This window comes from Corylus avellana, chromosome ca1, assembly GCF_901000735.1.
Source record: "Corylus avellana chromosome ca1, CavTom2PMs-1.0".
In the NCBI taxonomy this organism is placed as follows: Eukaryota; Viridiplantae; Streptophyta; class Magnoliopsida; order Fagales; family Betulaceae; genus Corylus; species Corylus avellana.
Genome location: NC_081541.1, coordinates 33799402 through 33813944, shown reverse-complemented (window position 1 = coordinate 33813944; position 14543 = coordinate 33799402). Strand labels below are relative to the sequence as shown.

General features: G+C 36.4%; 2 protein-coding genes across 3 annotated transcripts in view; both read right to left on the bottom strand.

Annotated features, from left to right (window-relative positions):
• Window positions 1-3615: 3615 nt before the first annotated feature.
• Window positions 3616-9419, bottom strand: LOC132184698 (protein DETOXIFICATION 46, chloroplastic-like). Its single transcript, XM_059598426.1, has 14 exons — window positions 8792-9419; window positions 8507-8601; window positions 8231-8339; window positions 7990-8045; window positions 7451-7506; window positions 6946-7084; window positions 6665-6802; window positions 6511-6579; window positions 6296-6406; window positions 5947-6075; window positions 5365-5442; window positions 4283-4354; window positions 4122-4184; window positions 3616-4037 (listed from the first exon to the last, which is right to left on the bottom strand). The coding sequence occupies exons 1-14, from the start codon at window positions 9225-9227 to the stop codon at window positions 3936-3938; spliced, it is 1653 nt and encodes a 550-aa protein (XP_059454409.1). The 5' UTR covers window positions 9228-9419; the 3' UTR covers window positions 3616-3935.
• A 671-nt stretch (window positions 9420-10090) lies between these two features.
• Window positions 10091-14543, bottom strand: part of LOC132177990 (protein DETOXIFICATION 46, chloroplastic-like) — an 11676-nt gene continuing 7223 nt past the window's right edge. The window contains exons 6-14 of one of the 2 annotated variants that reach the window (XM_059590462.1): window positions 14223-14361; window positions 13942-14079; window positions 13788-13856; window positions 13599-13709; window positions 13245-13373; window positions 12654-12731; window positions 10743-10814; window positions 10585-10647; window positions 10091-10505 (exon numbers count right to left, since the gene is read on the bottom strand). In XM_059590462.1, the coding sequence (XP_059446445.1) occupies window positions 10404-10505; window positions 10585-10647; window positions 10743-10814; window positions 12654-12731; window positions 13245-13373; window positions 13599-13709; window positions 13788-13856; window positions 13942-14079; window positions 14223-14361 (901 nt within the window). In that variant the 3' untranslated portion in view covers window positions 10091-10403. The remainder of the gene's footprint in view (window positions 10506-10584; window positions 10648-10742; window positions 10815-12653; window positions 12732-13244; window positions 13374-13598; window positions 13710-13787; window positions 13857-13941; window positions 14080-14222; window positions 14362-14543) is intronic. The other variant, XM_059590468.1, reaches the window with a different exon arrangement.

Here is a 14543-nt window from a genome sequence, read left to right as displayed (position 1 = left end):
AGATTTTTGTACTCCTAAGGTGAAATTATTTTTGAGAGCTGGGCACTTGTTACTTTAATGCCTTACATTAATAGTGTAGAGTGCATTTGTTAGAATTTAAATTTTGGTTGATAAATTTACTTTTAAAACTTCCATTTTCTATTTTTGTATCTTTTTTGTTCGTTCGTATGAAGTTCAATAGCATATCAAGATCCTCTAATCATAATTCTAACTATTAATTCATGCCCTTGATGGTCTAGTTGGTAGCCAAGGGCCAAACTACCCCTGGGCTTGGGGGGACTCCAACTCCCCAAAGCCAAGGGTGGTCTCCCTTGGGGGGCTCCAACTCCCCGAAGCCAAGGGTGGTCTCCAATATATATATATATATTAAAATACCTTTAAAAATTAACTTTTGCACCCCAAAAACTAAACATTCTAGTTGCACCCTTGTTGGTAGCATTTATACCCCAAAAAAGGTCATTGTGTTTCTTGCATATGTTAAAAACACTTGCTCTTTTCACTTTTAATGATATTTTGATTATATATATATATAAAACATTGATTTCAGGAAGGCCTCTTCTTTTCAAGAGTCGTCTGTTCTTCGCATTGACAACCTCCGTGGTGATGTGACTGAAGCTCTCGTATAAGAAAAGTATTATGTAAGTTAATCACTTATTTTAAATTTTTTAATGTCTAACATTCTTTTTATACCCCCTTTATTCAACTATTGAGCCAGCTATAAAACGGTTATTGTAGAGTTTGGAATGAAAAGTGTAACATCCCGATCCCATACTAGGAAGATGAGAAGAAGCCTACATAGAGTAGGTGGTTTACAAAGATAGTCATGGGTGCTAAGTCCCACATTGCTTAGTTACTAGGTGAAACTATGCTTTATAATCTAGAGAAGCTCCACATTGATTAATCCTTTTGGGGTAATAGCGCAGATGTGGCTAGCGTTTTTTCCTGGGTCATTACAAGTAGGTATTAAAGCCACCTAGTAACGCCATGTCATATGGTACTAGAGTACTGCAGGACGTGGCCCTGACGAGGACGTCAGAAATGTAAGAGAGGGAGTTTGTAACACCTCCGTCCCATATTGAGAAGATGAGAAGAAACCCACATAGAGTGAGGGGTTATAAAGATAGTTGTGGGTGTTAAGTCCTACATTTTCGAGTTACTAGGTGAAACTGTGCTTTATAATAAATTCTAGGGAAACTCCAAATTAACTAGTCCTTTCGGGGAAATAACGCAGATGTGGCTAACGCTTTTTTCTTAGGTAGTTACAAAAGTATAATCATGTCTGCGACCATTAACCTTTTTTTGTCTTTTTTGTTTTTTCACAATACTCTATTTTCTTATTTTAGGGAGTAATGCTAGGGACCAACATTACATCCTTTCAAAGTTAATGTGGCCTTTAAAATAACCATTGGATTTAGGATGGATTTTGATCCAATGGTAATTTTAAAAGTTACATAAACTTTTGCAGGATATAAAAAGAAGGTCCCTAGAATTACTCTATTTTAGGAGTTTACCAAGCGCTAGTAGTTGTCACTGTCATCTATAATTGTAATAACTTTAACACGACAACCAAAAGCATTGGAGTTGATTGTTGTTATGCTAGCTTTCACATGACAATGAAGGCATAAATAATTTGCAGTTTTCATTTTCTATTCGTTTTACTTGTTAATATGTCCTGTCATTATGAAGTTACTGTAGAGTTATCGTATTTGTAAATTAATGAGCTTTATTCAATTGTGCGTGAGTCGGAAATTTATTGAAGGAACCTCTTATTATTTATTGACCATAATGGATTTTAGTAGTGAATGTTTCATACGTTGATATTTCAATTGGTAGTTTTTTATGTTCTTACGCGTGTTTTTGTACTCCTTAGGTGTCCATGGCGAAATTGTTGATGTGAAGCTACTAATGTATGACAATGTAAGTTTGTTATGAATATTACATCATGTTTTGAAGCTTGTTTCCTGTTTGAAGGTCATTTTTTTTCCTGGGGAAGTCATTTTAAGTCTATTCTATCTTTGCAGCTCAATTTTTCAAAGGGATATGGATTTGTGGAGTTCAAGAATATTGTAGAAGCTAGAATTGCACAATTATGGATGTATAATGTTGGTTTTATTGCAATGTTGGAGTAGAATTAGTAAATTTATAGATGTATGGAAACATGTTGCGTTAAGAAATTTATGTTATTAATTTGGCTTGATGCAGAACACATTTGAAGTAAAGAAAATTAGAGATATGCTATAGCACAATAAAAATACCATTTTTGGCCTCCTAGGTGGCAAGAGGTCATAGGCTTACTAGTGGGTGGGGCTACAACAACTATAGATGAGGCCTATGATCTCTTGCCACCTAACACTTTTATGAGCATGAAATGATCATTTTATTGCATTATAGCATTTCTTAGAAAATTAAAGTAGATTTCAATACATTGTCCTATCAACCAATGCTAGGAGTCAATATTTTCATCATATTTGGCCCATCTCATCTTACAAATCAACCATTAGATTTGTGTGGTCCACCATTGATTTATATGAGGTTCACATAAGTACATAGATCTAATAGTTGATTTGTAAGATGAGAAATGCTAAGAGTCAATAAATTTATCATATTTAGCTCATCTCATCTTACAAATCAATCATTAGATTTGTGGATTTGTGTGAACTCTACATAAGTCAATAGTGAATCCTACAAATCTAATGATTGATTTATTGATAGGAGAATATGAGCCAAATAGGGGAAACTTATTGATCTATTGAACTAGGTTTACTAGGAATGTAGGACTATAGTCTGCTTAATTGTAACAAATAATTTTATTTTTTTCACTATAATTTGCGTTTCTTATATGATATTTGTGATTGTACGTAGTTTTGCTGAACGGCGATAGAAGAAGGAAATGTCTGACGATATGAACATGGTTCAAGTCTGTCATTGTTGAGTTTTTCATAATATTTCAATGGTGACCTGATGTTTTAGAAAATTGGGTATTTCTGATTAGTGGTTGAAGCTTCCTATTTGGGATTTTAGAATAGAAGTAGTGAGTGAATGGAGATAGAGATCACTATACGCATGCATGATTTCAATTGAATCCAAATAATAATTTAAGTGAAAATATCTAATTATGATGTTGAATTCACCCTATCAACTCACATGGGGCCTAGCTAGCTTGTTCTCTTCTCTTTTTTTTTTTTTTTTTTTTTTTTTTTTTTTTTTTTTTTTTTTTTTTTTTTTTTTTTCTAATAGAAAGAGGGGAAAAGGGCTACATGGGAGGATCTTTCCCACTTCTGATCCGCAAGGAAGAGAGAATAGGAGATCCCTTGGGAATGCTTCCAAAAATAAGATGGGAAGCGGCCCATTGTTCTCTACTACTGCTTCAAATTGTTTTTTTCTTTGTTCTTGTGCTGCCTTTCAATCAGAGAGAAGAAGGTGCAGAGAAGAAAGAAGGTGTTACAGCACCTAAGCCGGATCCCTCAAAGACATTTGGATTTTCGACCAATTTACGGCTGCAATAGCTGTAATAACTCCGGCACCGAATTTCTCATCCCTACACACAGGCCAGCTTCCGGGAAGTATTTTTGGGTACAGAAGACATTTGTTACAGAAATAATGAAGATGGAGCAGTGATTCAATGCATATAACTTGGAACTTCAATTAATTCTCAAGTGCCACAGCATTCTTTCTTGTCAGATACAGAATAATACAACTGACAAGCAAGCAACTGCTGGCCGTGGTGAAATACATATCGCAGCTTGAGGCATACATTGCTTTTGCTTTTAGCATCATTAATTGAGACAGAATGATAATTTAATCTTTGGCCACAAGGGCAATAATGTGAATTTTTTTTTTTTTTTTTGTGGGTAATTCATACCCGCTTTTGGCTAGAATAATGAATTGGGTTCTAGCTAAATTGATTTTCGTATATGTTCATGTGGATTCCTAAACTAGGTAGCTCTCAGCTTTTCCAAATTATACTGACTCAAATCGTCAGAGTAAAGTATGCCATTTGGAGAAAGAATGCGCCGAAGAGAGAGGAAAAATCGAGCCTGAAAAAGAAAAACTTGTAGCAGTCAGAGAAGTTCAAGTAGATAACATTGGCACATGGAAGCAGGTAACGTTACTCTACTTACCCATTGAAATGCTACAAGTCCAAACCAGCAGCCAGGCAAACCATATCCCCTACTACTTACAAGCTGGTGAAAAGAAAGATGGGAAGGACTTGTAAATGCATGGTGAAGAAACGAACATGTACAAACTAAGGGCACCAGAAGAGCATGAAACAGATCTATACCAGTAGGAATAGTGCACCCATAGAAAAGCATCCGGTCATTGATAAGCTAATAAATTTAAGATCCCGTCCAGCCTGAAGAAACAAAACAGACATTTTAATATTAGAATACAATTTTTTTACTATTCTTATGGAAGTAACTGCAATATAGTAAATAAACTAGATCATGAACAGGGTGGGACCCCAGCCCAGCAGACCCCATTTTCATTAGCAGGGTTTGGGCTCATATTTCAGGCGTGGCATGGGGTTGGGCAAATTATACCATCGTATAGCCATGAGGATGTGATCTTGTGCTTTGTTTTGATGTGTGAAATTACAGTAAGATTCTCTAAATTAAGCTATATTATGTATTTCGTTAAGCAGAAAGTGCAACCAAACTAATAGTCACAAGAAAAGTTCTAGTGCCACAGAAATTCCCAACACGAAAGGAGAGCATGATATAAGGTCTTGTATGTTGTGTATAACTTATTTATTTGCGATAGAAACACCTTGGGAGTACAAGATAGCAGGGACTATAAGAGCCTATATGAGGAGAAAAGACCATAAGCACAGAGGTGGAATCACACCTATAATCTCTCTCTCTCTCTCCCCACCTTTTTTTTTGGTTGACAATTTTGATATTAAAAGGGCCACCTTCTCCTCCATGTGCAACCCTTTCATTAAAGAGGAGAAATAATACAAGAAGTAGCAGTCATAGAAGACCACCTGGCTAATTGCTCCAGGGGCCAAAGGGCACGTCTATCCTAAATTCATTCCTTTCAAAAGCACAAGAAGGGGGACGTCTCTTCCTTGAACCCAGGATATACCTCTTGAAGATGACACGACTAAACCCAGGGAGAATGAACTAGACCCTTTTATGAGCTCATAATTCAAGTGGCTATTGAAATTAGGAGAAAACAGAAATATCTAAGTCTACCAAAAGAGAGTTCCATTCCCCGCTCATATTCAAACAAACTCCACAATGCAGTTCCATTCCCCGCTCATTTAAGCAGGTTATGTTTTAAAAATATCCAAATGACTTGCAAGAATAAGACTCATTAGAAAAGCATGACGGAAACTTCATATTAAAGTAAAAATGAGTGTACCAGCAATGTTCCCTCGAGGCTGTGAGTTGGGGGTGTGACAACTAATGCAAGAAAATATGGAATGAGAACCTTGTGCATCTGCGTGGAAACAAGATATATAAAGAAGAATCAGATAAGGCTTCATCTGCCATTTGCACAAGATTATGAAAATGCACATGTTTCCAATAGAATATCTGATTAATTTCCTCTACTTTTAACTATGAACTTAAATAAGATCTCTACTGTATGTCAGACTTGAGATGTATGAATTTTGACTTACTAATGAAATAGCACAAAGATGATAATCTGTCAAAGTGTAATAGCTACAAATAAAACAATGTTAATTTTAAATTTCTCAGATTTATTTTTAAGTTATAATACTCTTTGAAATGAGAAAGAAACACCTTATGTATACTCTAAATCTACAGATTGGGCCACTGGGAGCTCAACTATTAATATCACCAAAAAGATTAAATTTAGTATAAAAGCAATTGTCATAATCCAATTAATGCAATCTGGTAAGGCACAAAGTGGCGTAACTCCAAAGGCTATAAAAGAACTGATACTACTCACAACAGACAAACTCAAAAAGCAAGAACTAACCTCCTGTATGACATTCTGATCATGTGTAAAGATTTTGGGGAACAACCAAGGAACACATGTTCCAACAATTCCTAATAGCAACCCAAGTATTGCTCCAATGATGACAAGTGACTTTAACAGCATTCGAGCCTGTTGTATTTCACTAAGCACTCAGAAAACTTTCAAGAAAGAAAAATCAATATAGAGACAGATAACATGGCATCAATACTGTCAAGAAAGAGAGAGAGAGAATCGGTAGACTGACTTTACATAAATCATACATCAATAAGATTTAAGACAAAACATGGTTGTAACAGCAACTAATACAACTTTAGAAGGCTGCAGCATCACAAAAGTGACCATCACTAACCTTTTCCAAATTTCGACCGACTCCATATATTAACTCCGGCATAAATGATTGCGCGGTCTGAGATAGAGGTTCACCCCATACTGTACACATACAGAACGTTTGAACCATGACCTAGATTAAAAAGAAGTTGTCAATGCAAATGGCAATTGTTTTTGTGAGAAAGATGGGAAGCTAAAGCGGGGAAGATAGAAACAGAAATTACAAGTGTAACAAACCTGATGAGCGGCCATGGTGTGTGTGCCCGTAGATGTGGAAAAATATATAAGGAGGGAATAGAAAGCCACCTGAAGCATCAAAATGTCTAAGAAAAATAGAGATGTGACATGAGACCAAATACAGCTACAGCATGGAGTAATACTATAATCTAACCTTTGACATCAGTGTTAAAAACACCGGAGCAGCAAGCCCAAGTACTGTTAAAAGTTCATGAGGTGATGGAACAGAAATAGAAAAAGCGTTGTATCCTTTCTTGTTCAGAGAGTCAATCATCATATAACCTGCAATAACCTAGAACAAATGCTGGTAAGTGGCAATGGAAAGAGAAATAAATGTATATCTGGTTGGCTTCAGTGAGAATGCATCAATAAGAGCATATTATAAATTGTATTCAGCCTGAAAGAAATCAATACTGAATCTTTCAGTCCGCACACCTGAGAAGCCATTGTAGCCCACGCTGCACCAGCAATACCATAGCCCAAGAAGCTGCACAGGACTATAGCACCAATGCCATTTACAACACTCGCAACCGCCAAAGCCTTTAAAGGTCCCCATGAATCTTTCATGCCGAGACTGGGAAATGGAAGAAAATATCAGATACAAACTTAATGAAGTAAAAAATGTTTCAATTCATTAAACATGCCAAGATCTCATTTGAGATGGGCAAATCAAATTGTATCATAGTTAAACACCAAGCCCAATATCTTATAAACACAAAAGGAAATATATCTTATTGTAGGCAGAAAAAAATTGTATGGAAAAGGATGCAAGCAGCACCAAATACGGCATTGCAGATTTAACAAAATTTGTCCAGTATAGCTCATAGCTAACGAGTATATGCATTAGCAGGTCAAGAACAAGTACAAACAACCATGCTAAGGCGATGTGAGCTTATTCAGTAGATAATGTATGCAGAGAGATATGGTTCATCAGCAGCACCTTGCACTTTGAGCAACCCATCCAATGAGAAGTGCAGGCCATGCTAAGCCTCGAATCTACAATCACAAAAGATTCAATTAAATACATCAAGTGGAGGAGAATATTAAATGATACAGACATGTAACCAGAATCCATTAGATATTTGTTTTCATGAACAAATGTTCAGAAGCAAAACTTTGTGTCAGATTATATTAACTGTCAAAGGCAGTCAGCAAAAACAAAAGATACTGCAAGCCAGTGCATAGATTTCTTGTGCCAAATACCATTTCCTTTGATCATTCATATAATAAATGAATGACAGCAAAAAAAAAATTACATTAAAGTATTACTGACTTCCAAAGCGACTGCTCCTCCTCCCAAATGCAAGTGGAATTTTTATGTTATTTTATTTTTCTTTTTTGAACTTTTATTCTTCTCCTTTTTCTTCCATAACGTGGTTTTATAATTTAATAATGGGAAATACATCTGCACAAAATGAATAACTGGAAATATTTGAAGCATATATCAAAACACAAAGAGGATTTAAAGAGAAAATGTACCTGAACATATGTGTTTGCTGCAGGTACAACATGTGCGTTCTTTGGACCAGTAAAAGCTGAAAAAGCGAAAGTAGTATATTCACCAGTCATTAGATTGTGTCTGGAATTCATTTAGTAAAAGACACTTGCTGTTATTCATTAAGTGGTGAAAAACATAAAACTGACTACCCAAAAACAATCAAACACTCGTTTATCAATCGTAATTTGAGAAATAGTCCAAAGCAGCTACAAGCTTTATTACCAGTCAGCGCCCATGAACCAAAGAACTTCGTAAACAAAAGCATCAAGCAGCCACAAGTGAACCCAATAAAGAGCAAGTTAGATATGTGATGCTGCACTTCATCTTTGTCCTGTACCAATGTCATACCATCAAAACAAAAATGAAAAATATTGCAGCATAAAACATCGAGGAGCAAAGTGACATTGATTAACACAAATGATCAAAAGTGAAGTAACGCACTTAAGCTTCCTCCTACCCTAAATGCAACAAAGGCCTTCTATTGTTAAAGAAACCAACCTTTCTGGCAAGGGAAGTAGCGACCATATTCGAAGTAGCAATCGAAAGGAACATGAACGTATAACTCATATAATCGCATATAACCGTTGCCGGGCCTGTCAGTCCAAATTCACAATCAAATTAAACCATAACTCAACCCAGCAATTAAAGAAAGCAAGTTTGAGCCGAAGTTCCTTTTTTTTCTCCAGCGAGAATTGTAAAATTATAAACTTTTCCTGCATTTTCTCAGCAACCAAGCAGAGAACTAATTCTAAACAACACCAAATTTTCAGGAGAATACAGTACCTAAAGCAGCGAGCTCAATGGAGCTACCCTGACCGATCACCACGGTGTCAATCAGACTCATCAAGGGCCCGCAAATCCAGAGCCCCGTGGCGGGTCCACTGAACTTCACAATCTCCATCATCTGGTTCCATATACTCTGTCTCTCTTCACTCCCCGATTCCCCTCCCTCCGCAACCCCCAACAGCTTTTCCGAAACCGAAACGATACCTCCATCGTTTTCGCCCGAGATTTCGGGGTCATTGTCGATGAGTTCGTCGGTGGGGCTAATGCAAGCGGTTATTATCCGATTTCGACGACTCTTCAGCCGCGAAGTGAGCGACAAATTTGAAGGGAAAAGAGGGGCGTGAAAGGGAGGGAAAGGAGAAAGTGGTCTTTGAGTGGGGTTTTGGAAGAGAGGGGTGTAAGAAGGGCGAACTATTAGGGTTTTGAATTGCATTTTTTTGCTTTTTTCTGTTGGAAATGGAGGCCTAAGAAAATAAGAAAGAAAAGAAAAAAGAAACTTTTTCCGTTAGAAATGGAAGACTCAGAAATGAGAAGTGGGAAGAGAGAATAACAGCACAGGTGAGGAGTTGACCGGAGACCGACATTGGTTTATAATGATTTTAACTGAATTTCAATTTTTTTTTTTTTTTTACATGCCACCGGAGAGGATATTCGAACTAATGAGCCTCCCTTCTTGATATGTAGAAATGTGCATTTGAGAGAGTACATGTGTATGTGTAGCATTCTTACTTTAATTTGCATTTTTGTTTGAAAAATGCTAGGACTAGGAGTACAAAGAAATTTACACACAAGCTTACATACTGATGTGGCAAGCACGTTGAATTGCCATGTCAGCTAAAAAATATAACTTAGTTCTATTTTGTTGTGGTGACACACATTATGTAATAATAACAATTAATGTGAAGAATATTATTATTATTTTTTTTCTAAACAAATGAGAAAAATGTTACACTTCGAAAGGAAGAGAGAATGGGAGATCAGTCAACAATGCTTCAAATCATAAGGTTAGAAGCAGCTCATCTAACTACACACTATGCACTAAAAAGTGCACTACAATTAAAGCAAATAATAAACAAAATTGAAAAAACATAAATCCAGTCTTGCGATGTTAACAGCACAATAGGGACTAATGTGAAGGATACTTAATAGAATACTTTGGTTGTGTAAAAAAAAAAAAAAAGGTTTGATGCTTTAATCTCAATTATGGTTTAGTAATAATACTTCGAATTAATTACCAATTAGATAATTTGGAAGTGTTATGGTATGGCCTTTACAGAAATAATGAAGATGGTGCAGTGATTCCATGAAAATAACTAGGAACTTCAATTAATTCTCAAGTGCCACAAAATTCCTTATTGTAAGATACAGAATAATACAACTAACATGAGCAAGCAACTGCTGGCTGTAGTGAAATACATATCACAGCTTGAGGCATACATTGCTTTTGGTTTTAGCATCGTTTTTTACTCTTTGTCCACAAGGGCAATAATGTGCTATTCATTGATTTTTTTTTTTGTGCGTGTGGGTTATTCATACGTTCTGTTGGCTAGAATAATGAATTGTATTCTTGCTAAATTGATTTTCATATGTGTTCATGTGGATTCCTAAACTAGGTAGCTTTCAGCTTTTCCAAATTATACTGACTCGAATCATCAGAGTCAAGAATGCCATTCGGAGAAAGAAGGCGCCGAAGAGATAGGAAAAATCGAGCCTGAAAAAGAAAAACTTTGTGCAGTCAGAGAAGTTCAAAAAGATAAATACATGCAAGCAGGTAAGGTTACTCTTCTTACCCATTGAAATGCTACAAGTCCGAACCAGCAGCCAGGCAAACCATATCCTCTACTGTTTACAAGCTGTTGAAAAGAAAGATGGGAAGGGCCTTGTTAATGCATGGTGAACGAAAGAACATGTGCAAAGGATACGAGAAGATCATGAAACAGATCTATACCAGTAGGAGTAGTGCACAAAAAGAAAAGCATCCGCTCATTGATAAGCTAATAAATTTAAGATCTCGTCCAGCCTGCAGAAACAAAACAGACACTTCAATACTATAATACAAATTTGTGACTATTCTTATGCAAGTAACTGCAATATGGTAAATAAACTTGAACATGAGCTGGGAGGACCCTCAGCGCCCAGCAGACCCCGTTTTCATTAGCAGGGTTTGGGCTCATATTTCAGGCGTGGCATCATATAGCCACGAGAATGTGACATTGTGCTTTGTTTTGACTGTGAGGAATTACAATAAGATTCCTGAAATTAAGCTATATTATGTGTTTTGTTGAGCAGAAAATGCAACCAAACTAATAGTCACCAGAAAAATTCCAGTGCCACAGAAATTCCCAACACGAAAAGAGAGCATGATATAAAGTTGAGGACATGAGGTCTTGTTTGTTGCGTAGAACTTATTTATTTGAGATAGAAACACCTTGTGAGTACAAGATAGGGGGGAGGAGCATAAATGTCTGTCGTAGGATAAAAAACCATAAGCACAGAGGTGGAATCACACCTATAATCTCTCTCTCCCCAACTTTTTTTTTCTTGGTTGAGAATTTTGATATTAAAAAGGCCACCTTGTCCTGCATGTGCAACTCTTTCATAGTTATCGGCAAAGAGGAGAAATAATACAAGAAGTAGATGACACCGAACATCACCTGGTTATTTGCTCCAGTGGCTAGCGGGTATAGTCAATCCCAAATTCATTTCTTTCCAAAGCACAAGGAGGGGGACGTCACTTCATTGAACCCAGGATATATCTCTTAAAGATGACATGACTAAAGTCACTAAACCCAGGGAGCATGAACCAGACCCTTTTATGAGCTCATAATTCAAGTGGCTACTGAAACTAGGAAAGAACAAAAATATCTAAGTCTATTAAAAGAGAGTTCCATTTCCCGCCCATATTTGAATAAACTCCATAATACTCGGCAAAGCCACATACTAAATAAACATACGCATACTTGATGTGGCCATGGAAGAAAGGTCAAGTTGCTGGGTTAAAAGTGATTTTCAGTTTTAGCAGCTTAAGAGCTTCTCATATGTGGGGCCATTATGAGACATCAGGTTGAAGCAAGACCTGTACGCTTTTGAAGCTTATATTGTAAATGTCTTAGCATTAAAATAATTTTTAATTTTGGTCATCAGTTTATAAGTTATGGGCTTTTTTATGTGCAATGGCAGATATGGAATTGCATAAACTTCCTGCATATATAATTTTATTTTTAGGATTATTTTCTGAATTATGTTTGGTCTAGAGCATTCTAGAATTTCCAATTCCGAGTCCTAGTCCTAGTAGAATAACTAAGAGTCAACAAGTCTATAAATACGCTTCATTATATTCAAAGAACTCAAATTTTGATCAATGGAATATTGGGTGTTTTGAGTATTGAGGCATGTTGGGCGTAATATGTTTTATCTCCCTTCTTCTTTGGCATACTTCACATTACAGTCGAACAACCCCAGAACAGTCTTCTCTATTTTGTAACCTCAAACTAAGCCCTTCTCCTTACTCGCCCAAACCCTAATATTCGCCAAATAACCCTTTCAGAAACCTGTTTGCTTCAAGAAACAGTACTCTGGTTTCTTTCCCGTCTAGTCAATCTTCGAACCAAGCCCTTTCCTCTAAAATTCTAAACCCTAGATTCACAAATTCTTCTAACCCTAAGCCCACCACAATCACACGTAGACAGAATCAATAAATCTATCGTAAGTCAATACTTCGACCGCAGCCCGAATTAGACATGACTCTTATATCAAGTTTCAGCAGGCTATGTTCAAAAAATATCCAAATGACTTGCAAGAATAAGACTCGCAAGAAAAACATGACGGAAACTTCATATTAAAGTAGAGCCAAGTGTACCAGCAATGTTCCCTCAAGGCAGAGAGTTGGGGGTGTGATAGCTAATGCAAGAAAGAATGGAATGAGAACCTTGTGCATCTGCGTGGAAACCAGAGATATGAAGAAGAATCAGATGAGGCTTACTTTTCTATTTGCACAAGATTATGAAAATGCATATGTTTCCAATGGAATAGCTGCACCTTAAATTAATTTCCTCGAATTTAACTCAGAATTCAAATAAGATCTATAGTGTAAGTCAGACTTGAGATATATGACATGAGATACCAATGAAACAGCACAAATATGTTGATCCGTCAAACTGTAATAGCTACAAATAAAACAATGTTAATTTAATTTAAATTTCTCAGATTTATTTTTAAGTTATGATACTCTTTGAAATGAGAAAGAAACACCTTATGTATACTCTAAATCCACAGATTGGGCAACTGGGAGCTCAACAATTAATATCACTAAAAAGATGAAAAATTAGTATAAAAGCAATTGTCATAATCCTCTTAATGCAATCTGGTAAGGCACAAAGAGGCATAACTCCAAAGGCTATAAAGAACTGATACTACTCACAACAGACAAACTCAACATGTAAGAACTAACCTCCTGTATGACATTCTGATCATGTGTATAGATTTTGGGAAACAACCAAGGAACACATGTTCCAACAATCCCTAATAGCAACCCAAGTATTGCTCCAATGATGACAAGTGACTTTAGCAGCATTTGAGCCTGTTGGAATTCACTAAGTACTCAGAAAACTTTCAACCAAGAAAAATCAATATAGAGACAAATAACATGACATCAATGCTGTCAAAAGAGAGAGAGAGAAAGAGATCGGTAGAGAGTGACTTTACCTAAATCATGCATCAATAAGATTTGAGATAGAACATGATTGTAACAGCAACTGATACAACTTTAGAAGGTTGCAGCATCAGAAAAATTACCATCACTAACCTTTTCTAAATTTCGACGGGCTCCATATATTAACTCTGGCATAAATGATTGTGCAGTCTGAGATAGAGGTTCACCCCATACTGTACACGTCAAGAACGTTTGAACCATGACCTAGAGTAAAAAGTAAGTTGTCAATGCAAATGAAGTAAAGCAGGGACGATAGTAACAAAAATTACAAGTGTAACTAACCTGATGAGCGGCCATGGTGTGTGTGCCCACAGATGTGGCAAAATATGTAAGGAGGGAAAAGAAAGCCACCTGGAGCATCAAAAAATCTCAGAAAAATAGAGATATCACATGAGACCAAATACAGCTACATCATTAAGTAATACTATAATCTAACCTTTGACATCATTGTTACAAACACTGGAGCAGCAAGCCCAAATACTGTTAGAAGTTCATGAGGTGATGGAACAGAGATAGCAAAAGCGTTGTATCCTTTCTTGTTCAGAGTTTCAAGCATCATATAACCTGCAATAACCTAGAACAAATGCTGGTGAGTGGCAATGGAAAAAGAAATAAGTGTATATCTGCTTGGCTTAATTGAGAATGCATCACTAAGAGCATATTATAAATTATATTCAGCCTGAAAGAAATCAATATTGAAGTTTTCAGTCAGCACACCTGAGAAGCCATTGTAGCCCATGCTGCACCAGCAATACCATAGCCTAAGAAGCTGCACAGGACTATATCACCAATGCCATTTACAACACTAGCAACCGCCAAAGCCTTTAAAGGTCCCCAGGAATCTTTCATGCCAAGACTGGGAAATGGATGAAAATATCAGATAGAAACTTAATGAAGTAACAAATGTTCCAATTTCATTAAACATGCCAACATCTCATTTGATATAGGCAAATCAAATTGTATCATAGTCAAACACCAAGCCCAATTTCTTACAAACACAAAGGAAATATATCTGATTGCAGTCAGAAAAAAATTGTA

What these genes read in the sequence shown, in the direction of transcription:
- LOC132184698 (XM_059598426.1), bottom strand. Translation starts at nt 9,227, where the DNA reads ATGCAATTCAAAACCCTAATAGTTCGCCCTTCTTACACCCCTCTCTTC. An exon ending in TGGGTTGCTCAAAGTGCAAG is followed by an intron (nt 7,085 to 7,450) that starts GTGCTGCTGATG and finishes TCCATTTCCCAG; the next exon opens with TCTCGGCATGAAAGATTCAT. An exon ending in GGGCTACAATGGCTTCTCAG is followed by an intron (nt 6,803 to 6,945) that starts GTGTGCGGACTG and finishes CATTTGTTCTAG; the next exon opens with GTTATTGCAGGTTATATGAT.